General features: G+C 33.1%; 1 protein-coding gene across 4 annotated transcripts in view; it reads right to left on the bottom strand.

The window, feature by feature from the left end:
- LOC108685209 (tyrosine-protein kinase PR2) overlaps positions 1–27,322 on the bottom strand; it is a 330,449-nt gene that overhangs the window by 237,496 nt on the left and 65,631 nt on the right. For 2 of the 4 annotated variants that reach the window (XM_018189894.1, XM_018189897.1), the window contains exon 4: positions 3,180–4,763. In XM_018189894.1, the coding sequence (XP_018045383.1) occupies positions 3,180–4,763 (1,584 nt within the window). Of the gene's footprint in view, positions 1–3,179; positions 4,764–10,191; positions 10,225–27,322 lie in introns of those variants that run through there. The other 2 variants (XM_018189898.1, XM_018189895.1) reach the window with 2 other exon arrangements.

Below are 27,322 nucleotides of genomic sequence, written 5' to 3'. Positions count from 1 at the left end.
ATATATATATACACACACATATATAAAATTCTATTAAAAAATATAGATATTTTAAGTATATATATTTGTGAAATGTGTTTCAATTCCTATTAGATCCTATTCATTCCAACGTATTAAAGTGAGTAGGAGTTAGGATAGGAGCATGCGACGCGAGCATACGTTGATATACAGTACTAAATAGTACATGATAAAAAGAGATTGAACCTATAGGATGTGCGTGCAACGAAGACAACAACTAAGGTTAGGTTAGTTAAACTGAGATTATGAGTGATCACCGAACAAACGAGAGAGCAGAAAATTAAAGAGAAATACTTGCAAACTGAGCATACCATGTAATCTTTCTATCATGCCATAATAGAAGCTGCCTTACTCGGACATGTATCATTTTGTATATTTTTGTAATGCGCTACCGTTTTGAGCTTTGCTGTATCACACGCAAATTATAGAAAAAAACTGTGGAAGGAGAAAGCTCCAGATACGCCAGGTGACTGAGGAGGATATCAGTCGGAGATAGTGACACTCCGACACGAAGCAAGTGGCAGAGCTTCCAGGGCTTTCCCGAGCCAACCCGAATAGCTATGAAATTGCAATATGTCCTTTCAAATTATGTTACGCGCCTTAAAGTAAGCAAGGATTTGCAGACCGCAAAACTCTATGCGATTCGTGGGCCCGCGTGATTGATAAGGGCCTATCGATGCATGACATGGCCCCAATTAAAGGGAGGCTGAACGACCTGCTTGAATTCACGGAAAACTCCCAGCCGGTACTCCTACTTTAGCCAACAAAAACTGTGAAAGGATGCACGATCTTTCAGGATTATTGGTTATCGAGAACAAAGTCTAAGATGATTGTTTCGAGAATATTGAAACATACGAAAAGTCATTGGGTGAGACAAACGTTACTGTATTTGTAAAGCTGTCGATCATGAAATTTATGGCGTCGGGTGGATCGCGCGTGAAAACTCGAGAAATTTGGAGCGGCCGATTTAATAGCTGCCGTGTAAGTTAGCAAGTTACGAATCACGTGCCGCCTGAACGTCCTATTTTCGAGAGAAAGAAACTAATTGTCGATTAGCGCTCGACTCCTTGCCACAGTCGAGTCACTTCATATTATTTTATTTATGTATTGATCAGTAGAGACTTTCGTTGATTGCGACATCACAATAACTATAAAATCCGTGCTAGAGGTCCGTTCCGATTTGCGCCGATGTCTAATCTATTTTGATAATTATTTTATCAGTGTGCGAGCTCTTTATGTACCAGTGATAAACTTTATTCCACGTTTAGTTGATAGGAAATATTATATTTTCCTTTTTTTTTTCTGATCTTTGATCTTTGGAGAGTAGAGATTTATCGAGATCTAATGTGATTACCTAATTATTAATATCGACTCTATTGTTTTGCTAAGACCAAGCTAATATTAACTTATGAAAGTCAATTGTAAATCAGCGTCTCAAAATCCTTGATATTTATTTTCTTGTCAATTTCTATATTATTCTTGCAGCCTATCTCGCTCATCCTCCGACAATTTTTCTGTTACATATAATGACCCACCCCTGTTGCCGTCGCGAATTGCAATTGTATAACTATCGTAAAGTAAATGGAAATTAACGGAAGGACGGCACACTCTTGTGCTTGGCATCCAACTTGTTTTGAGAAAAGCTCTGATATTTTGCGAAAATTCTGTCTGGTTATTGAGTCATCCCGAAGGGAATTCATTTGTTTAAGAAATAAAATATAGCACGTGATGAAGTTGTACCGTCATTCATGAGTACGGTCACAGTACATAAAAATAAAGGTGTAAATAAAAACTTTTAAAAAAATGAAATAGATTAAATTAAATTTCAAACTAACATTACGTTATACTGCCTGATAATGAAGATCAATTTTAGCCGCCATAACTTCAAAGTTTTTAATTATTTGTTCTCGTGACAATCGAAACTTTTGATTAGTGAGCGAGAACCTATCATATCAAAATTTCAACAAATTTGATCGAGACTTCATTTCCATAAGAAGTGACTGAGATTCTTTTCTTAAGAACAAATTCTCTACTTTAAAAAAAATTCTTGTTTTCAGAACAGAAAATTTGTTTTAAAAGAGAATTTGTTCTTTTAATATTATTCATTTCACTAAAACCATATTTTTCAAAACTAATTTTTTAAATAATTTTAACGAATAATGACCGATGGTTAAAGCTTTTTCAAGATCACTCAGAATCATGATCTTGACAACATATATCATGGTCACTGAAGAAAGCTGTCCTCATTTTTATCTGGAAATAAATAGTTAAAAGAATAGATAGATTATACTTTTCGAACGCTCTCGGTTGATCGGCACTAGCTCAGCAATAGTTTATCACTGTTGAAGTTGTAACAAAGATTTTGTAACAATGCACGTCATTACTAGCCGATCGCCGCTGTTATGGTCTTTGTCCATCCACAAATGGGCGATGCGCTATCCCTTCACATAACATAGATAGGAGATTAATGAACTCGAATACCAATCGATATCTCCCCGCTCAAAGTCGCCGCTGAAACATTTGGCATTGTTCCTCATTCCATCATCGAGCAAATATCCTATTAGAAATAATGCGTCGCGAAACGCGTCTGGCATGTATCCGTGTTCCTGCGAACCAATCAGTGATGCTACGCGTAACACAGCTGACTCCCGCACCTAACACATCCCGCACCTCATATATCCCGCGTCTACTAGCAAGGTACGCCGTCCAAAAGATGCTGTGTTAGTCTGCGTGCCGAAATTCGGTGTAACATATACTCGCACACATTGTAACCGCGAGCTCCGCCAGCATAATAGATACACATATACACGCACGTACGCATGCACGCGCGCATATATATCGCGCTTATATCCTTTTCTCCAAATAAAAATAACTTTATTGTAATTAATCTAATTAAATCCGAGTTTTTCGAATTGCATCTCCTCTCTAGCCTGAACCTCTTTTTGCTTCCCGAACCGAAATTATTGATGAGCTAAGTCCATGCAAAAAAGTTAGGTTATTGCAATTTTTATTAAGATTGCAAGAAAAAGATATTACAATTCGGAAAAAGCTATTGTAAATAATTATCTAAATTTTATTTTATAAAATAAAATAATTCTGCTTTAAAAAAGATTATTGTAAAAGATTATTGAAAAGATTATTGTAATAAAAGATAAATATACCATGTTTACTTTCAGTTTCTTGTATGCTTCTACTTTCTCTTGTCGATTCCCTATTCATGTCTATGCTTCTTGCATTTTGAGTTGAAATTTTATTAAAATTATCGGTTGCATCCTCCTGCGGTTTGTATGGCGTTACAACTTGACGAGGCAAATGTGGATATTTTCCAAGAAAGCTAATGTCACCAAAATATGCTCCATCTAAACCTACGTGACCAGTGTGCTTGAGATCACCTTGTGGAGAAGATATCATGTCTGTTCGAATTTTTCTACGTTGCGAGGAGAAAACATTTTTACCATCTCCCCGTGTAAATTCGCCAAGTTTATTACTAGGTAGATTGGATCCAAGATATGCGATTGTGTGAGCCGGATTGAAGAATCCTGTTTTGCCATTATTTAAGACGCCCTTCCACAAAGTATTGCTGCTACCTTTGTCCAAAACTGTGATTATATCACTCTGTCTGTAAACGAGCTGACCTGGTTCGGTGCTATCTTGGACTGCTTGCACTTGCTCAGGTTTCAGATCGGGTAATACATTAATCAATTCAGAGAATTTGGGCCTCTTTGAGGGTTCATGTTGCCAACATTGTTGCATCAAAGTAAAATAGTCTTTTGGACAGCATTCAGGTTGTTCTAATCTCTGAAAATTAGGTTCGTCTATTGCTTCAAGAATTTGATGACCGGTCAACGCTGCCCAAGGCTGAAATCCGTAACTAAACATCTCATATAATGTTACTCCATATGCCCAAACATCGCTCGCTGACGTAAACTTCAAATATGATATGCATTCAGGTGCGCACCACGCAATAGGTAGTTTCAAATTAACATTGAAATTCGTTTGATAATAATCTTTACCCACTCCTAAAGCACGTGACAATCCGAAATCCGATATTTTTACCTTATTCTTGGAAAACACAAGGATGTTTCTGGCAGCAAGATCACGGTGTATCAATCTTTTCGCTTCCAGATATTGCATTCCGTCAGCAATTTGCACAGCGAAATCACATAGCGATAAGACAGGAAAACTTGCGCGCAAACTGGGTTCCTTAAGACATTCTAGTAATGAGCGCAGTGGAGCCAATTCTGTAACGAGCATCAGTGAGTTCGTATCGAGCACGACGCCATATAATCTCACAATATGCTCATGATCAATTGCATGCATTATCGCGGCCTCCTTCAAAAATTCTATGGGATTGTTCTGCATCCTCTCACGTGACAGACATTTAATGGCAACTTGAATCCTTTCACCATCATTAGTCCATACTCCTTGCTGTACGACTCCAAATTCACCAGTCCCAAGTTCTTTATTTACAATAATTGCATCAGCCGGAATCATATGTTTATTTGGAACACGTATTACTGATGGTTTGTTATGTCTTTCTTCTGGTAACATGCCCACAACACCAGAAGGCTGCTCTTCGCGTTTTGGTAGCAGCATTTTCTTAAATTTGGATAAATAATTTTGAGGAAAATGTTTCTGAAAGTATTTCTTTAGACGACGCATCTCTGGCTTGCTCATTCCTATCGCACTCAAATCTTCTTCTGTCACATATTTCAATTGCGCTGTTGTTTGCACCTTCAAGTCCCCTAATTAAAAATGTTTTTGTTATTAAATATATCTTATAAATATTCAAAAAAGTAATTATAAATACATAAATATTTGAATTGGTGTACAATACTATAAATAAAATTATATATAAATTACTTAATATTTTATTTTTTAAAGGAAACCAAGGTTTCTTTTAATTCCTTAAGTCTCTATTATGTCATAAAACTAAAAAGACTCCGAACATATACAATGTCAATGTCTATTGTCATGAAATTAATCGTCTTCTTTTAAAAATACTATTAAACATTGTTTGAAAATATAATTTTTTATTAATAATAAAGGACTCTTGATATCAATAAAATATAATAAAATATAAGTCTAATATACAAATTTTATGTTAAAAAACCGAGACATTACAAAATAGAAATCATTATATAATTAATTACAATTTTTTATGTATTTAGAATATTTAAAATTAAAAATTTTGATTTTCTGAACTAAAATTTGCAAATTCAAAATAATGGCTTTAACATAAAACTTTCAGCATTTTATAAAACAAATGGGTTGAATTCTTTTAATAGCCGCATATGCAGGAATTTGAGGAATAAGTGAATTAAATTAAAATTAAAATTTCTAAAATTTACTTTTAAAAATCCAATACAACGGATTTTTATAAGCGTTTTTAAACATTAGAAAATTTTTATATACAATAAATAAATAAATCTTCTATAGTATTTAAATTATACATTCCTTTAAAATTCTAAATACAATATATTTTATAAAATGTTTAGCTGTATTTTTAAAATATTATTTGACGTAATTAAAGACATCAAAAAGACGTAATTATAAAACATCAAATTCGAAATCCGCAGCGATTTCAAAAATTATAATACATAATAATATATAATTTATAATACATAAAAATGTACGACAAAATATAATGATATACACTGATATTAAGAATTTTGTAAAATTTTCTATCACATTGTATTTATCATCTTAAAATTTATTTATTACGTTAAAATCAAATTTATATTTAACAATTTCGAATACGTTATTAAATAAAAATGCACAAAATAAGATCAATACGCTACAATTTTTGCATCATATTGCTGTTTTGAATTATGAAGTTCTAATATCAAATTTGTATTCAATCTTGAACGCCCACATAAATTTTCATTTAAATCAATACACAGAAATATCTCGGATATTTTGGGACCGCTTTTATATTTTGTTTGAAGTTTGACATTCAAAAGATTAATTTTAATTTAAGATTTACGCTATAAATAAATTTTTAAATTGTTATATATAAATTTCGTATGTTATTATATGTTATTTGATTAACTTCCTTTGACGATAAAACTAAATAATACAAGATCTAGCAGAAAAACATGACGCTTTTAAAACTAATTTGACCAATGATGATGGGAATATTAAAATCAACCGGAATAATTATGATGAAAAAACGCAAAGTTGGAATTCAACAATGTATCATTTTCTTATTCGTATTTAATTCTTGTATGAATAATTATTTTAAAGCTTCTATTATCAATAGGAAAATATTAGTAATCGAAATTATTTCTTGTTTACGTAATAAAAATAAATTTTCTAATCTCCTTCAAAAATTATGTATTTATTACATCATATCGCGCAGAATAAAATGTGATGGCCTAAAAGATGATTGTGACAATAACGATTATTGAGATATAAATCAAATCTATTTATAAGAAATGAATAAAAAAACATTAATAATTACAAAATGCAAACTATATTTATTTTTATTATTAAAATATATATTTGAACAAAGAAAATTAACATGTCTTTTTAATATTTAACATACCTTTTCATTTTTTATATATAGGCAAGCAAAAATATACAAATACTTATTTCTTATCACAAATAAAACTTTCTTTCTCTTCGGAATATAATATGGGGAAAAGTTTCCATCCATTGCAGAAGATGTCGTTAGTAGCATTGCTCGTGTATTTGATAGAACGCATATTTTTGAAAGATGTGTGTCCAAACTTTTGAGCCCATAGATGGCATTTGTTCGAAGCGTAATAAAGAATAATTTTTTTGTGTTGAAGATGTCGGAATTTATTCCAAAAAAGCAATATTTGCGTTTTACTCCATTATTTTATTTTAAAGAAAAGTGATGTGGAAACGCACTTTTGTCGTTTGCTCGTAGATATTTACGGTGAGCATGCTCCATCGAAAACTAATTGTAAAGAATGGTTTCGGCGATTTAACAGTGATGATTTTGACGTGCGTGACAAAGAACGCGAAGGTGCACCGAAAGATGCAGAATTGCAAGCATTACTCGAGAAGATTCGTGTTTATCGCTCGATAGGTTGGCAAAAAAGTTAAATGTTGATAGATCCACTGTTGGAAAACGTCTACACGCAATGAGAATGGTGCAAAAAGAAGGAAATTGGGTGCCATACAAATTGAAAGAGAGAGACATGGAAAGATGTTTGGTCATCTGCGAGATGCTTCGTCAACGACAACAAAGGAAGGATTTTTTCTACATCGTATCATAACTGGCGATGAAAAATGGATCTACTAACTCTAAACGCTTGAAGGCATGGGTGATGCCAGGTGAACCAGATCCATCAATGCCAAAACGAAATATTCATGCTTCAAAGATTATGTTATGCATTTGGTGGGATCAAAGAGGTATTATATATTATGAGCTTCAAACCGTCCGAAACCATCACTAGCGATCGTTATCGGCTACAACTGATACGTTTAAACCAAGCTTTGAAAGAAAAACGACCGGAATGGCACAACAAGCTGTGATTATGTTACATGATAACGCTAGGCCACACGTTGCAAAACCGGTCAAGAAATACTTGGAAGGAATAAAATGGGAAATTCTGCCCCACCCGCCGTATTCACCGGACATTGCTCCTTCAGATTTCCATTTGTTCTGATCCATGTAGTCGGCCTTTTCTGGAGAACGATTCAATTCTTATGAAGGTATCAAAAAATGGCTTGATGAATGGATCGCTTCAAAAGAATCAGATTTTTTCATTCGAGGAATCCGTTTATTACTGGAAAGGTGGGAGAAAGTTGTCGCTTCCGAAGGAGCATACTTTGAATAAACTCACTTATATAGATTTGTTTTAATAAACACACGTTTTCATTTAAAAAAGGCGGAAACTTTTTTCCATACCCAATAATTTCGCATAATCTGTAAAATAATTAAATATTTACTAATAAATCTTATAATACATAACAAAATTATTTATTTTGTATAAGATAAGGAAAAATAACAAGAAAATACGTTTAAGATTTATTCTCTTATAACTTCAAAATTGTTATAAATCATTGATATGAAATTAATATTCATTTTATAATAAAAACAGATTATGCATGAATATTATTGTAATGGTGCTAATTATCCAAAGTATGATATTTGAATTGTAAAACTAATTAAAGTAACAGGTTCTATCGAAATAAATAAAAGAAAATTAATATCTATAAGTCAAAATGAACGCATGTAATAAATTTATTCAAGTAATACAATAAATGTTTCGATTCTGTATTGAAGATTCTTTTCAATATTAACAAAACTTTAAGTACAAAAAATTACAGAAATGATTTTTATTAATTAACAATTAAATAAACAATTACATGAACTCGATATTAAAAATAACACAGAATTTCTTGATTCTTTATATTTTAACTTATTTACAAGAATTTGATGCTTCCTTCTTTGTTGTCAATGTTTATATACAGCTTAACTTTTAGTCTTTAGTCATGTCTTTCACATGAACTCGTATGATCGAACGATTGCGTTGACTAAGAAACTCGTCTAAATGACTATCATTTAAATAAAAAAAACATTTGTAATTTATCATCTATTATTCATTGATTTTAATTTTTTTAATTTCTCTTAGTTTATTTGGAAATTAGATAAAAATACATTTGAACATAAACCTAGTTATATAATGATAATTTCCCTGATGAAAATGTAAAACTTGTCGAAGCGTCAAAGAAGTGTGAACAAAGAATTTTAAACAATAGTTCTTAAACAATAGTTTTAATATTCATACACGCTCTCCCCAAACGCTCCGTAAAGTGTGTCCGAAACACATCTGTCATATTTCCCATATGTTTAAAATTTTTTTTCTTTCATTAATGTTTTCTAAATACTCTGCAAAGAATGCATGGAGCGTACTGATGCATTTCATTCATTCCCAGATAGCAAAATGTTAGCAGGATATTGACAGACTGATAGCAGATTTGATCAGATGTTAGCAGACTGATTATATCGCATTCTGCTCCTATTCTGCCGACAGAAATCTATTAACATTCTATGCAAACAGATTAGCAACGGAAATCAAACAGAACCTGCTGACAGAATCTGATAGCAGATTGCGAACAGAAACCGAACATCTACTAATATAACTTGACAGATTGGCAATAGAAATCGAGTTTCTGTCATTTTCATTTAAATCGCCTTGGTTTCTTATGAGAAATTTTGCGTACATATATAATTGTACATGTATAATTATATATAAATGATTATATATAATTATACATAATTATATATTTATATATATTGGTGTGAAACTAGAAACAATCAATACAGTTTTATTGCTAAAATATTATTAATTAACTTCACATTTCAAAATACACATGAGAAAGTTATAAAATGATCAAAAAAATATTCGGAGATTCAGAAAACACACTCTAAAAAAGTTTGGATATCTCTAAGAAATTTGCTTATTTATATACGCCAAAAATTCTTATAGGATTCCTGAACGTTTCTTCTTACGAGAAGCAATCCATCTCGTGGCGAAACCGTATATGAAAAATGACAGATCTTGTTCGGTTTCTGCTCCTAATCTGCCGTCAGATTATGCAGCAGACTCCGTTTAGTTTCTGTCATCAATTTGCTGATATAGCATGTCATCAGATTTTTGACAGCAGTTTGCTGACATTGTCTGATACAAACTTCGTGTATAATTTGTTACCTTTCTGCAAAGAAATTTGAACAGACTCTGCTCAAAATCTGTCTCTTCAGATTTGGCTATTTAGTGCTTCGTCTACACTTCCAAACGTACACGAAGCATTCAAGTACACTTCGTGTACACTTGTAGGATATAGAAATAAAAAAATTTATTTTAAGACAGAGCGTCATTGAGTTATACACCAAATATAAACGAAGCATTGTTAAGTAGTATGCGACACCGCCACCAGAGGGACTTAGTGAGAACTAACTTCTCGAATTTACAAAAACCGTACAGACTAGGATAGAAGACGTAGCATTGAAAGATTTTTCAATTTGAACTTTCAATTTGAAAGTTGTTAAAATGAAATAATTGTTTTGAAGTGAGCTCTTAGCTCCAAAATAAAAGCATATTATTTTTTCTTAGATATTTATTGAATAAATGAAATATATTTTAAAATATTATCATTTGATCAATATTCATTGATCGATTATTATCATTTGCTTACCAAGGATCTCAGGATCACATTTCATTCGTTCGTCTAAGAACTCAATGATGCTCCGTTACGTTCTCTGCCTAATCATGCTCCGTTTATATTTAATGAACATTCTGCTCGTGCTTGCCGAAGAACTTATCTGTGCTTTATTTATGATTCTTGAACATTTAATTGACGCTTCCTTTATGTTCCATGTTCCAATTTTCGAGTTTCGTTTCTCTTCGTTTACGTTTCCGTTACTCCTTCCTTATACTTCCTTTACATTCCAATTAATGCTTTATTAATACTTTATGTTTTATTTTCTTTTGTCAGGGTTTACACGATATTGCTCCATGTTCCACATATCCGTTCCTTCAATGCATTCTATAATGTATGATCATAATTTTTCATATTTAAAGTTTTATTAATATTGAAAAGGATCCGCAATACAAGAGTGAAACGTATATTATTGTATTTGAATAAATTTATTACACGTGTTCATCTTGTATTTGGCTCTTATGTAGGTATTAATTTTCTTTGATTTATTTGAATTATGCTTATACGTAATTAAATTATTAATGAATGCACAATCGTCAGTATTTCAACGTGTCTCTTCGTGATAACGGGCAAGCTATCGTGCGCGAAGCATCACGGTTTCCTCGATACTTATCGTCATAATTATCCCATATATTGAATGACAATAAGGTAATTGTGAATTAAAAAATTGTACACTATTAATCGTACTATAATCTTGATAAAACGTTAATTTAGAATCATAGTAATCTTGAAGTAATGAATATCATATTTAAAATGGCATCATCTGGAAAAAAATTGATTTTGAATAAATTCTGCAAACTTTGATAACCTAATCTTTTTATAACGTTTTTTATAACGTTTGGAGATTTGATAATATAAAATTTTTATACTTAGGAAAACTTGTGTCAATTTAAAATCAAATCATCGTTGAACATGGACTAATATAAAATATAAAGTCTTTTTAATTTTAATATATAAAACTAAGCATCATCGCAATTACCGATTGATGGCTTTAAATACACATACGCGTACAAAGCACACGTTGTATTTTAATAGCTATAAAACAACGAGAAAATTAGCTAGAGAGAGAAAGAGGGACAAAAGAGAGAGGAAAAGAGCGAGGGAGAAAAAGAGAGGAAGAGAGGAGATGAATAAGAGAGGAGGGGAACAATAGAGAGGGAAAGAGAAAGGGGAAGAGGGGAGGACGGCGGAGAAAGGGGGAGGGGCAGAAGGGAGATATGAAAGGAGGGAGTGGAGGGAGAGAGGGGGGGAGAGAGATTATATGATTTTTAAATTAATATCATGTAAGCAAATTTTTTGACTTCATCCTCAGGAAGTGTTAACAAGAGATCATTAGAACTACTTTGATCAATAATAATTTTTGGTTATCGAATTTTCACCATCCATTAAATTATAATATTTAATTTCAACCATATTTTTTGTTATGGACTTAATAGGATTTTCGTTTCTGATTGATGAATTTGTTATCTTTATTTTAATAATCGATGTATATTATTAAATTTTTATTTATTTATGTATACTTTAAGTTGTTAATTTGATATTATCTCTTATTACAATTATTAATTTAATTGTTGTCTCACTCTTACTTATTATATAGAATATTATTTATTCCGAGTTAAAAATTTCATATTATTACGTATAACTCATGAAGTTCAAGTAAAGATTGAAAACGTTATTTCTTGTGTGTCGGTAAAGTAAATTAATTAATAAAATCAACTACGAAAGTTTGACTTACATCGTCGGAAATGTGCATTCCAAGAGCGTATCGAATTTCTAAGATATATATATATATATATATTGAGACGTAACGTTTCTGTCCGTCACTATTTCGCGGATAAGTCAAGTAAACCCTGTGTTTTCTCGGCTTGTGAAGGCGAGCGAACGTGCGTGCGGATTGACTTTCATGTGCTATTTTAATTTATTTCTTTTTTTTTTATCATCTTTTACGAAAAAATCTTTAATTAACGATAATCAACGCGAGGATCGGTGGCTATGTTGTAGATTGTCGAGCTGTCTCATCCGGTTGCTAGAAGAGAAAAGAACGTCAAAAAAAATCATTACCGAAGAGGAATACTCCTAATGGCAGGGATACACAGATCATATCTCTCATTTATTCTTTCTGTTTGCGTCTATTATTTGCATCCTTTTGAGAGGCGATCTTGTTGTGACAGGAAGAAATAAGGAGGCGAGAACCTCTTGCTCATGGAAAAAGAGATTTATGTTGGAGGAAGCAGCCTCTCAATGGAACATCGAGAAGCTGTCCAGCAAATCACGACCCAAGACCCTATCCATCCAATAAAACCGCGTATGGCAAAATTTATTCCACGAAAAGAGGGAGAATTAGAGAAAATTCGCGACAATTCAGAGTACGGCTACCGATTTTCTGGATATAGAGGTAAGATGACTGGCTTACTCAGTAGCACTTGTAGCAAAAAAAAAACAAAGTCGCAATATATTATTGTGCCTTATCTTGCCTCTATATACTCGTGGTGTACAGAAGTGAGCACATTACCGAAGCGATTAACTATTCAACCTGTCAAACAAGATCTTCAGATTCAGATATGAACCGTTGCCGTGTCTGGACGTGTCTGTCATTTATTTTCACTGTATTCTCTTATATAAACGTTTCTTGTTGTTTTTTATTACTTGTGTTTTTTATTACTTCTTTATTTTGATAGTCCGGGAGCGTTCCATTTGATCATGTTGCAATTGAACCACGTTGCAATTGAATCACGTGTTGCAAATGGTCACAGTGCAATTGACCATGAGTTGCAAATGACCACGTTGCAATTGATTACGTGATGCAAATGGGTATTTAATAACTTAATCCTATCATAATTTAACCATGGTACATTTGCATCGCAACGTGGTTATTTGTAACTCGTAGTCAAATGCAACGTGATCCTTTGCAACACGTGATTAATTGCAACGTGGCCATTTGCAACGTGATCAATCGCAACGTGGTCAATCGCAACGTGGTCAAATGAGCGTCACTCTGCGTGTACACGTCCGCGAGAGCAACCTCGCGAATCGGCTGCACGAGCGTAACATTTTGAGGACTCGTCCATGCGAATGGATTGAACGAACAGACCGACAACCGAACCGAATGAATTACCGTGACGTATACATTGCGATCTGAAAAGAAGGCTCCAGAAGAGGATCCGACCACGTCGACAACGTGGACAAGAAATTGCCTTGACAGCCACGATCTTACAGGCAGTACTGCAGGAAGTGCAATAACTTCGTAAGAAGCAGCGACAGAGGCAGGAGAAGATCATATCGTTGCGACAATGAAACGAGATCATGCAACAGCGACAGAGACAAAAAGAATTTGCGGCGACGCTGTGGCACGCAAAGATTGTGTAACTTCAGGAGAAACCAAGGACTCTCCACGAATTAGCTAAGTTTCTTAACATTTGCAAACGTAACGATTTGTTTTCCCGCGTTGGCGATAGTTCTGTCGCGAATATTGCCGAACGCGTCAGTCCCGTGAGTGCCGCTAATCTCATTAATAATTCTGTCATAAACGCTAATTCAGCCGCGAGTATTACCAGTCGCGTCGATTCAGCCATGCCGCCTCGTATGGATAATATCGGAAACGCCACCAATCATTTTGATTCTATGTTACTTCATAGTCAGACGAGACAAAACTTATGCCCGACACTTACAATGGAAGTGCGCCCTTTCACGAGTTCTTCACGCAATTTAATCTTATCGCTAGTGCGAACCTTTGGGAAGAGGAGACGAAGACCGCTGTTTTATTAACGTATTCACTGGGAAAAGCACACACGATATTAGAGAGCATGCAAAATTTAGAAAATCTACAATTCGAAGAGTTAAAGAAATTCTAGTCGAAACTAGAAATGCGTTTCGGGAAACCACAGTCGTTACAAAATTACTTTGCAATTCATAAATAGAAAACAAAAATTCGGAGAAAATATCGCCTCTTTAGGTTCGAACATCGAAAAATTATCATAGTTAGCATATCTAGAATGTTCCGATTCAGTTCGCGATAAAGTCACGGGCGTGCAATTTGTGTCCGCTTTATCCGACGAGTTCGTAAAAAGCGCATTTCAAATGGAAAGAATAATATTAAGAATAGCAATTGAAAGAGAGAAAACGAATTAAACTAATTCAAGAAAATAATCTTCAACATAAGAAGGAAAATAATGTTAATTTTGAAAAAAAGAAAATTATAATAAAAAAAGGAAAGAATGAAGTTGAAAATGTTAATAAAAAAAAGGAGGAAACAAACTGAATGAACAAATAAATTTGCAAAGAATAAAAATAATGAAAGAACTGTAAATAACAAAGTTATATAAACAAAGTTATATAGTAAATAAAAAGTTGGGAATGTAGCAAGAAGGGCACTTTCATTTTGAATGTTGAAAATGAGAAATAGTCGAGCTTTGCGGTGTAAAAAAGAATACCCCGAATAAAAAATACCCCGGAAAATATTTATTCAATAAACGATTTATGTTTTCCTAATTTCCGTTAAAAATAAATAATATTTTAATAATTGTTATACTGACCAATATAATTAATGTTCTTTAATTAATGTTCTTTCAGGATGAATAAAATTAAGAATTATTTAAAAGATTTTTGTTATGAAAGTGAAATTAATGATAAACCTTATGTTGTTAACATCAATATGGGCTCCGATATTTCTATTATAAACAGTAATTTTGTCGAATCGGATAAATAAAAAATCAGAATAGATAATTATAAAAATAATATGTCAAATATGTGAAATATCTCTACGGGAGAACAAATTTTAATTAAATACAAAACTATAGTAAAAGATTTGCGAAACATCTTGTAGAAATATCAATGTTAATTGCTGAAATAAATAATAATTGCAATTGCAAAATATGTGTCGATTTTCTTAAACTGTTTAATTGCAGAATATCTTTGATTCTATTTTTCTTAATTCGATTCTTAATTCGACAGAAAACAGTACTGATTTTAATTGTTCTGCATTGAAAATATTACAATTCCATCGAGCTTAACTCTATTTGTGAAGGAAGTTCTAGATATTTTAATGAATCCAAAAAAGAAAACTTCATCAATTTTCTGAATGAATTACGATGTTTTCTAATGAGATTATTGCAGGAAATTATAAAGTTAAGAAGCATGTGATTAAAATAAAGGACTCTTCCTCCATAAAACAGGTTCCTCGACGTATTCTATTACAGATGAGAGAAGAAGTAAATAAAATAATTAAAGAAATGAAAGACCAAAGTGTTATTGAAGACCAGTCCTTGGATATCGGTGATCTTAGTAAAAAAGATGGATGGATAAAATTTTCTGTGGACTACTACAAAGTAAATGCAGTAACAATAAAAGATTCCTACTCGTTATCTAGAATAGACGATATCAAGATCCTCGATCAATTATCAGGTAACGTTTGATTTATTACTTGAGACTTAAAGAGTTTTGGCAAATAAAGATTCGTCCAAGATAGAGAGAAAACGGCTTTTTCAGTAATGGTTTATGGCAATTTAAGATTATACCATTCAGTCTGTGCTCCTGCGACGTTTGAGCGGATAATGGAACAGATTTTGAAAAAATATCTTTGCTAGTCTATCTCAATGATGTGATTATTTTTGGAAAAAGTTTTGAAGAGATGTTATTAAAAAGGTTTAATAAATATCAATTATTATTATGTAAGCAACGTTATTATTTAAAAAAATTTATTGTTGCTTTATTATAATAAAACGATTTTGATATTTAATAAATTTTTAACTTTTATTTAAAAACTTTTAATTAAAAACAATTTTTAGTATTTTTTAAGAATAAATTGCAGATTTTAATAATTTAAAACTTTTAAAGCAATTTTAAAGTATTTTGTAGAATTTTTTTATTTTTAAAGCAATAAAAAGAATTTACAGAATTTCATAATAATTTTTAACTTTTGTAAATTATTTTAAGATATTTTAACAATTTTTAGTTTCTAAAAATATTTGAATGTTATTTTAATTTTTAGATTTTTGCAATGATAAGATTTTTTTTAAACAATTTTTTAAAAATTTATTCGGGCACGCCCGAGTGATAAACGCGATTAAAGTAAGAAAGAACGCGCTCCGAGCGCTTCCGTCTCTTCTCCATGACGCATGCCTCTTCAGGATCCCCTTGTTTTCTCTCTTTAAAGAAAAAGAAGCGCGCGCTCGAGCGAATCTGTTATTTTAGTGAGTGAGCTGAACACGACATTCGAAGGAATGGTTTGGCATATTATTTAAGAATATAGTAGAAAGAAGCTACAACAACCAAGATTGCGAGAACCGCATCTATTCCCTCGAAAGATAACTTATTCTCCCTTGCTAACTTGCTCAGATAAGAAAAGGTCGAGGCGTCCCTGAGCGGTTAACGACGCGACGCTAACCTGCATATGCGTCTGTCAAAACAATCGACCCTTTGATCTGCTTTGTAATCGCCTGATATCAATCTCAAACAGGAGGATTGCTCCTATACGGGCGTCCGATGATCTGGCTCGGACCGGCTATCGCACGATTCGCTCTGGATAATTGCGGAATCACTCGTCTCAATATCATTCCCTCTTTCTTTATCGTTTGGGCCTAACGAACGATCTCAGGCGGTATCTCACAACCACCAAACGTGGCGTTCGATGACAGCAACGCTTCATCCATCTACTCAGAATATATCTGGTCCGGGGATGACTCGAGATGTATCAGCTATATGCCATTGGAAAATACTCGAGGATCATAAACATCCTGCGGAACAAAGACGATGGGGCTTTACAACCCCCACTTCCTCCCTCCCATATTGTTACCATATTCTTTGGTTGTAATTTAAAGTGTGATATATCTGTTAGAACCGTGTAATATTTCGAATATATCATTACAATGCTCGATGAATGTCTGTATAAATGGTTTAAATACATAGTGTTACATAAAAAATTATCACTTTCGATTTACCTTTCGAGACGCACTCCTTTCAACAAGATCTTATGTTTAACTGAAAAAGATTGCACTGAATATTTTTTGGGATTTTTAAAACAAATTGCAGAATTTTGAAACATTTTTTTACATTCTGATGAATTATTTAAGCAATTATGAATTATTTAAATTTTGTTCCATTTTTGCATTTTTTCACGCGAGTTCTGAAATGTATATATTATATATCTTAATTAATTTTGCTCGCTATTATATACATATAGCATGTCCTTTCCTATCATTATGCTTATGTAAAGTAATCAGATTCTGTAGTACTTAATGTAACTTATTCGCTATTTATGGTAATTATATGATAAATTCAATAGAACATTGATAAATTGCATGAATTGGTCTGTCTCTATTGCTTCAGTTACTTATTGCTCAATTTATTCACTCTACATTGTCGGTAAAGTAAAATGTAAAACGTCGTAATGTAATATTTCGTAAATAAATATAATTTGCTTTTTATAATTACCAAGGAATGATTATTAATTCCCGTAAAAAAAGATTTTATTGCAGATCCGTATTTATATTTTACGATTGTATTTAGTTTATATTTTCGTCATAATGTTTTGTTTATAATCAAAGATGTGACGGTTTTACTCGCCGAAATTTGTTCGTCGGAGTTCGAGAAAAAGGCATCAAATCATTTTACAAGAAAATATTTTTATTGATATCACACTCATTGATTGATAAATGATTGTTACACAAGATCTAGATATCTGCAGCCGTTTTCGAGGATGCGCGTGAGATATGTGTGGATCGCAGTGCGCGTAAGTGTGCGTAGCGGCTACTGCAACGAATATGTACACAGTGAGTATGTTGTACAACTTTGTATTACACAATATATACATGAAGAGTTAAGTGGATCGTGTACAAGCAGATCGTATACAGATCGCAAAATACTGACTATTACAAGCAGATCGCCGATATTTAAGCGGATAAACAAGTCACGGATTACCCGGATACTAACGGGCCGGATCGGAAGCTCCCGATGTCGACGGCGGAATCGGGAACATCCGATATGGAGGTGGTGACAGGAAAAACGGGTATCAGTCGAGAGCGTTTGATTAGTGGATTGTACATCGGGAACATCCATCTGGAACGCCCGTACATGGTAAAATCAAGAGCATCCGATCAGGAGTCAGAGTCGACTGGGAGCGCTCAGTCGTGGAGCTCGTATACTGGGAACGCTCAGCTGTGAATGGGAACGCCCGTTCGCAGCACGATGTTAACAGGAGCGCCCGAGTTACAAATAGCTGTAGGTGCGATTTTGACACGCTCGAGGATCTGGACTGCCTCCTGAGCTTTGCTCTGGAATTTATACATCAGCCGATAGGCATTCGATAAGGCAATAGAAGGAGACCCCTTCCACTGGCGTAATTGTGCGTACGCATACACAAGTCGGATTGTGACGCAAAGCCTGGTATCATGATAAAAGGGATTGACATGATGTGCTCAGTTTGGGCAAACCACGCTCGTTGTGCGAGTCGAAGTACCGTTCATTGATTTAGCCAACTGCGAAGAAATAAATGATATTGCGAAATAAGATGTTGCTACAACTGATCTCTATGCATCTTCGTTAGATCTCACTATGTATCCTTTTCTCTCTTCGTTTCGAAGCGTAAAGTAATATCAACTGTCAAGCAAGCATCAAACGTGATTTATTAGAGTTTATTAGAGTACATATGGTATTACGAAATAAAAATGAGTTCCTATTGAAATTATTCAATTATTCCATAAATGTCTATTGTGTTTTCTAGAAAAAATGGAATAATTCCATAGATGCCTAGAGAAGAGAATTCCACTGAGCTATACATTGGTATAAGTATTGTTGGTACAAATTGTACTTATTTATTTATTTATATTATGTATGTTGATTATTTATTTATTCATTTATCCGAGAAATTTTATATAATTGTACATATGTGTATATTGTGTGTGTGTGTGTGTGCGTGCGTGCGTGCGTGCGTGCGTGCGTGCGTGCGTGCGTGCGTGCGTGCGTGTGTGTGTGTGTGTGTGTGTGTGTGTACTACATGGGCTGAAAAGTCCCGGGATTTTTAATGAAAACAAGCGTTTTTTGGGCAAAGTTATATTTATTCCTCAACATAGTTGCCTTCGAGGGCGATACACTTGGTATAGCGATTTTCCAACATTTCGATGCCCTTTCTGTAATACGAAACGTCTAAGCCAAGTCAATATTCGCCTCGGTTTCCGCGATGACTTCCTCATTCGATGTGAATCTCTTTCCCTGGAGTCACCGCTTGAGGTTTGGGAACAGATAATAGTCGCTGGGGGCCAAGTCTGGAGACTACGGTGGATGAACAACCAATTCTAATCATAATTGGTCCAATTTGGCCATCGCTTTCAAGGACGTGTGTGACGGTGCATTATCGTGATGGTACAGAACGAAGGCGAAAGAAGCGCCATTTAAATGATTGTAGCTTGTAAACGAATGAACGAAATGTCATGAAACTTCATACATAAATTAGTGACAGATGAACCTCTCGAAATGAATCATGTTCTAATGGCGCCACCTATTGAAAAATCCCGGGACATTTCAGCTCATGTAGTATACATTGACATTACGATTTAATTTAATTGTATATAAAATATGTCCATATATATATATATATATACAATTACAGAAAATTATAGAAAATTATACCAATCTTACAATATTTTATAATTTATATATAGAAAAAATTCTGAATTTTTAGAATTTCTATATAATTTTATTTTAACTGTTTAAAAAATATCTTAAATTTTTTTATACTAACAATATTTCAGTATTCATATATATACATGAAAAATTTACAAAAAAGATATAGATATTTTGAGTATATATTTCTGAAATGTATTTCAATTCCTATTATAACTCTTACTCACTCCGACGAATGCATTAAAGTGAATAGGAGCTAGGATAGGAGCATGCAAATAAACGTTGAGAATACTAGGTAATTCATGATAAAGTGACCTAAATGATGTATGTGCGACGAAGACTACAACTAAGTTGGCTAAATTACGATCACCGAACGATCACCGAACAAGCGAGACGGACAGAGAAGTCTCTCTCTAATGAGCACACCATGTAATCTTTCCACCATGGCCTGGGCGAGCGAGTACATAATCGGCCCAAAAATACTGACGGAGGGATATATCGTTACAAAGAAAAGAAATTCTTTGTAAGATAGAACCATTATGATCAATTTATATATACTGACTGTAAGTATACAAATCGATTATAACATTTTTTATTATTCCAAATCATGGATTCTGATTTATCTGTCAAACATCATGAAAATAAATAGAACTAAATAGATAAGTAAATAAGTAGATAAGTCCATTGTCTGGAAAATAAAAAGTTCTTTGTGAATTCTTACATGTCAATAAACATATCAATATATAACATACAATATATTCATAAACTTATAATCTTTTAAAAGTAATTGATACTTTATGTTCTATTTTCTTTAATTCTTTTCACAAAAGAGGGACATATATATAGGTCATGTTGGATATTTAATGTTCAGAAATGTTTCCTCTTTCGAATCTGATCATCAGTTTTCAATTGTGGATTCAATAAAAAATTAGAAAAAAAGATTTCAAATCTTTGATATGCCAAATAGGATTATCTTACAAACACTCATCTCAGCAAACCACAACATGTAACTTAGATATAGAAGTAATATTATATGAGTATCAGGAATGTTACATGTAATATTATTTGTAATGATAAATATTGCATAACATACGGCTTTATGTCAACAAGTTTAAATATGATTTTATGTTAATAATATATTATTGCAGTGTAATATAAACATCTTTTTTTTAGATTTCTATGTATATATACAAAATGAATACAATAATGATAAAAATTGACACTAATTCCTATCTTAAAATTGTCGTGTTATCTGTCCTGAAGTCTCTTTTCGTTGAGGTTGTTAAAGTACTTCCGGTGAAATATTAAAGAATTTTCAGGGTCGCTGATTTCGAATTCAGATCGAAATTTGGCTAGTGAATAATAAAAAAGAATGAAAAGCATGTATGTAATATTCAATTTTGAATTAATCTTGAGCAATTTGCAGTTGTGTTCGGAGAAATGTTATTAGAGCTATTTATGTCGTTCCATCCATGTTGTGTATTATAGGTAAAACAAGGATAAAATGACACAAAAAACGTTAATAGCATCTCTTCATCGCCCTGACGGCTAAAAGGATAAATTTAATATATCTGTAGTATGTATTTTATACATATTAATCGTATAATATTTGTTAAATTGCTGAAAGATCACAGTCGTATTTATGTTATGTATTTTGAGGTACATGTGTATTAGATTATATTTTTAAGTAATTGTTATGATTATATGTATAGTGCAATGAAAAAATACATCTTTGTACTTCTAAAATACTCTCAAAATTATGTGACACTTATATATAGTCCTCCATAACAATTAAATATATTATTCTTTTTATATACTCCCTAAGTTATGTTACATTACGTTTTGGTTTGTTGAGATCAATTGCATTTTCTATTTACAATAGAATTTTAATGTTCAATGATTATACAATTTAATGAACATTCGTTTAACAATGTCAATTGTAACTCCCATACACTCCTCCCATCATTCTCAGCCGACCAGCCGAAAATTAAGCACAATATGAATATTAACCACATTAAGAGTACCCGTGTCTCGTCGAATATCATTGAACGAGATATTGCATAAGATATTGAAAACTGGTTTCTCGCGTTATCGTGGAAAATCGGTTGCCGGGAAAAGCCGGAAAGTAACACATCATGATATAAAAGACGCAATCACCAGTAAAAAGATATACTCCGATTTCGATTCCGATCAATCCGATATTCTAAAATCCAAATTCAAATCCTAGCGAAAGCAAGTAACGCGAAAAGGGAGTAGGACGTATTTTGTCTCTGCTGAGTGTGCTCAGCAGTCGGCGAGTCAACCTAACTCGATTTCTGCATCTCGCGTATCCACGCGTATTCGCGATAAATTTATCACGTCCATGCTTAGAATTGTATCCGCGAATCTGCCATAAGACCATGCTTCGCGAATCAGAGCCGTCTGATTACAGGTTCGATCATGCTTCACAAATCAACGTTCATCGTTGTTACATCCATTCCCGGTTATCGGCCATTAGTCCGTGTACGGTTCATGCGTATCCTATGTCTCCATTGGTATCGATACTACACGCACGCAGACACACTCACACCACTGTCTATCGCGATTGCATACATCCGACACACACAAACACGCGTTTACACAGACACTACACGGTGCAGCAACAATACATAAATCATTGTAAATTTTCTGTTCTTTTAAAATACATCTTACTTTTTTTTATTACATTGTAAAACTTGGTTTTATTATATTCTTGTTAACATTCTTCTCTTTCTATCACAAATCAAAATCTTATTCTTGAAACCTTCTATGGAGCTAATCCGCGAATAAGATTTAATGCCATTACATAAAGTGCGAAAACGAGGAGGAGGCAAACTAGATTTTACTAGAAACTCCCTCGTTTCCGCGCATTCTGTTTTGCTTGTTTTGATTTCCTTATATTGGAGCACAATTGCCGCGGGAAAGCGGAACGGAGAATTAGAAAATTAATTTTTTAAGATCTATGGAAACAAAGTGTTAAGTTTCTTGTGAATTAAAATGTTAAAAAGGAATAATATATATTATATCAACAAATTTCTTTATATATATTATGATAATATGTATAATATTATAGATTTGATCGATTTAGTTCTACTTAGATTAAATTCATTAATCAATCAACTTAATTTTTTTATTCACGACAGACTATTACAAAAATTTTCGAAAGATAGCAAATAACATTTTAGCAAATCATTTCAAATATAATATGGTAATATATTTGATAGATTACACGACAAACACATGCCGATGTGAAGTGTACCATTTTGAAAAACCCGACACACAGTTCTGTTTGCATCTATAATAATTCTAGTTCCTGCTAGATATTAAAAATAGGGTAACTATCCCAATTACTGTGCCTATTAGTGTGCTTTTGTATTTCGATAAGTCATAAAGAAAACTAGCATATATAAATAAGAAAAAATATGTTTTTTATTAAGTTAAATTATTAATGCATACGATACCGAAAATAATATTTTATTTTTGAGTATTAAGATATTTTAAATATTTTTTAAAAGATACGAGGAATTTATGTGAATCCAGTAATAGATACCGCAATATTTTAAGCTTGTCCCTATTAATGTGCCTATTAATGCCCTCTATTGAAGCTGAGAGTTGTGTTATGAGTGCTTTGGAATAAATAAAATTGAAATAATGATTTATGTAATATATATATATTAACATAAACAATTAGCTTAAATTTATTACCTGTTTTAGTAACTATATGTTAAAATGAGTTAAATGTGAATAGGTACAAATTGGGGACACATTAATAGGGCCATTATCGCTTAAAGGACTCATTAATAGAAACAAAAACATGTTTCCTATTTTTGTTAAAAGCATTATAAAGTATTAACATTTTTTAGATTAAAGAAATATTATTAGGTGTACAACTTTGCTTCCGCCGTTTTTTTTCCGAAATTCGAGGCTTTATTGTAAAAAACTGGTTATACATTTATGATTCAAAGTATTGTCCATCACTGGCCACTACTTTCTCCCATCTTTCGGGTAGCGTACGAATCCCGCGTCGAAAAAACTGGTCATCTTTTGAGGCTATCCACGAATCGATCCAATTTTTTACTTCTTCATAAGACCGGAAGTGCTGGTCAGCCAGGCCGTGTGCCATTGATTGAAACAAGTGATAGTCAGAGGGAGCAACGTCTGGAGAATACGGCGGGTGGAGACTTCCCATTTCAACGTTTCCAAGTATGTCTTGACCACTTTCGCAACATGGGGTCGAGCATTGTCATGCTGCAAAATCACTTTATCGTGTCTCTCGTTGTATTGCGGCCGTTTGTCTTTCAATGCTCGGCTCAAACGCATCAATTGCGTTCGATATCGATCGCCTATGATTGTTTCAGTCGGTTTTAACAGTTCATAATACACTACGCCGAGCTGGTCCCACCAAATACAGAGCATGACCTTGGACGTCAAAATCACCGTTCTTGAAGCGTTGAAACCACTCACGACACGTTCTTTTACTAATAACGGCCTCACCATAAGTATTTGAGAGCATTCGATGAGCCTCAGCCGCAGATTTCTTCATATTGAAGCAAAAAATTAAAACCTCCCGCAAATGACGAGAATTTGGCTCGTAAACTGACATTTTCAATCGAGAATAACTTTATGATGCAGACACAAATCGACTAATGTTTCTATGGGATTATGTTGACAGATGCCCAAGTTTATTGTATGACGTCTATGATTTATTTATATCGACCACCACTTACCGCTAAAGCCATCTATAAGAAAACGGTGGAAGCAAAGTTGTACACCTAATATAAAAAAAAGAAGTAAAAAGAAGTAGAAAAGAAATTGAAAAACAAATATTGATTACAAACAGATAAAATGAAAGCTACAATATTTAATTATTAATTCAGTAATAAGAAAATTGGCTTAAAGGTACATTAATAGAGATAGTTACCTTAGTTGTCAAATTAACTGATTAGCTAAAAAAAAAAAAATTTTTTTAATGGGTGCCAACTTCGCATGGCTCTCCAAGTATCACAAAAATTAATTTTTATGATGAAATCTACTCGATGACGAATTCTACTTGAAGAATTCTGATAAGTTTTGACTGCACCGGATATCCGATGTCCGGTATTATTTGGCGTTTTTCTGATAGTCGGGTATCATTAGTACCCAGGAATATATGCGGTTGAAATTTGGTCATTAAATTGTTGATTTTTTCTTATACAAATATTCTAGAAATAAGTATGCATATTCATGATGTTATAATATCTTATACATTGTTGCAAAATTACAATCTTTTTCTCTGTAAGTTTTGTTTTAGAAGATACTTTCTCCAGTGCATCCCTAGTTTTAACGATAGTTCTTTAAACTTTTTAATGAATATTTAATATTGGTTTTATTATTTAATGAATATGTCTGACGGTTGGCAATCCCCCCCCCATTTTTTCTATAGTTTTATTACTTTCTATAGATTTTGATCAGAGTTTTTATCTTTAAGTATTTTTAAACAATTTTTCAATCAGAGCACTTGGCATCCTATTAAAAGAATGAAGTACCACGTGACAGCCAGTTCTCATCAACTTTTTGCCATTTTTCGATAATTCTGCAATAGTTCGCTTTCTGTAAATTTTTTTCAAAGTTCTTGCCTTTAAGTATTTTTAAACAATTTTCCCAATTAAAGGCTGGCTGGCATCACTACAAAAGTAAAGTACCACGTAAGCCAATTCTAGTCGATATATCGCATAATATTGGGTTGTTCGGAAAGTTCATGCCGATTTTTGGTAGGCGCAAGGACAGGTTCTGAATATATCAGAACGATTGAAAACAAATGACATGCGTACATATCGTAAAAGACAGTACTTCAGGCATATTTGGAAAAAAATTTGATTGCGATACGTTAATTTTTGTCAGTTTTATACGCTTTTGAATATGGAAAAAAACAAAATGCATTTTAGATATTTAATGCTTTTCTTTTACTGGAAAGGCAAAAATGCCACAAGCGGTAAACAAGATATGCGCTGTTTATGGCGAAGGTGCTGTAGCTGAAAGAACTGTACGGTTTGCTAGTTTAAACTGGAGATCTCAACTTTGAAGATCAAGAAGGCCCGGGTAGGCCCTCCATCACAGATGAAGATCAGATTAAAACATTAATCGAAAATAACCCTCGCTATACGACACATAAATTAGCAGAAATGTTGAATATGTCAAAAGCCACCATCCACGAGCATTTTGTGAAGCTTGACTACATAAATCGTTTTGATGTATGGGTTCCCCATGATTTAACGGAGAAAAATCTGATGGATCGCATTTTCATTTGCGACTCGCTTTATAAACGCAACAAGGAGACACCATTTTTGAAGCAAGTAGTGACGGGGAATGAAAAATGGATCATTTACAATAATGTTGAGCGAAAAAGATCTTAAGGAAAGCGGAATGACCCACTTTTAGCCATCCCAAAAGTCGGTCTTCATCCAAAAGAGGTCATGCTCTGTGTCTGGGATTGGAAAGGAATCCTGTATTATGAGCTTTTACCAAACAACGAAACGATAAATTCAGAGAAGTATTGTTCCCAATTAGACGAATTAAAGACAACAATTGAACAAAAACGTCCAGAAATAGCGAATCGGAAGGGCGTAGTGTTTCATCAGGACAATGCGCGGCCTCATGTGTCTTTGATAACTCGACAAAAGTTGGAGCTCAGTTGTTCTATCCCATCTACCATATTCATCAGATCTCGCGCCCTCTGATTTCCACCTATTTCGATCATTACAAAATTCCTAATGGAAAAAGCTTCAACTCTTTGGTCGAGATAAAAAATCACTTAGAAAAGTTTTTCGCTGAAAAACCTGAGAGATTCTGGAAGGACGGAATTTTCAAGTTGCCTGAAAGATGGAGAAAGGTTGTTGAACAGAATGACACCTATATAATTTAATAAATGTATACTAAAATTTAAATCTTCTGCATTTCAATTTTCCTTCAAAATCGGCACGAACTTTTCGGACAATCCAATAGCAACTATTTTAAAAATAGAAACTCTGATAAAAATCTATAGAAAGCCTTAGAATTATTACAGAACTGTAGAAAAATAGCAAAAAGTCAGCGGTAGCTGGCTGTACGTAATACTTTATTATTCTTGTAGTTGTATCAGCGCTTACATTAAAAAATTGTTTGAAAAGAGAGATTATAATAACATTTCCACAGTTTGATCTTGTCAATTTTAAATTGCTTGTTAGATATACTTGATACTCCGGACAATATAATTGGAGTTAAATAGTTTTTTCTTAACAAGTTGTAAAAATTCAGTCATATATTGAAAAGTTACTTTGTGAATTTTAACATCATTCCAAAGCTGCATGATATATTTGGCGTCTATTGAGGTGAGTTGCTCTTTGTTCACGCAGAAGAATTTAAGATTTTCGTAATTAGAATCGACTTCAGTTTTGGCAATTTGTAACCTCAATCTTGGCGGATTCCTAAACTAATATTGATTAGAATATATATCATG

The sequence above is a fragment of the Atta colombica genome, unplaced genomic scaffold, assembly GCF_001594045.1.
Source record: "Atta colombica isolate Treedump-2 unplaced genomic scaffold, Acol1.0 scaffold147, whole genome shotgun sequence".
NCBI classification, from domain to species: Eukaryota; Metazoa; Arthropoda; class Insecta; order Hymenoptera; family Formicidae; genus Atta; species Atta colombica.
Note: the sequence above shows the minus strand (reverse complement) of the source record. Positions and strands in the feature narration are given on the sequence as shown.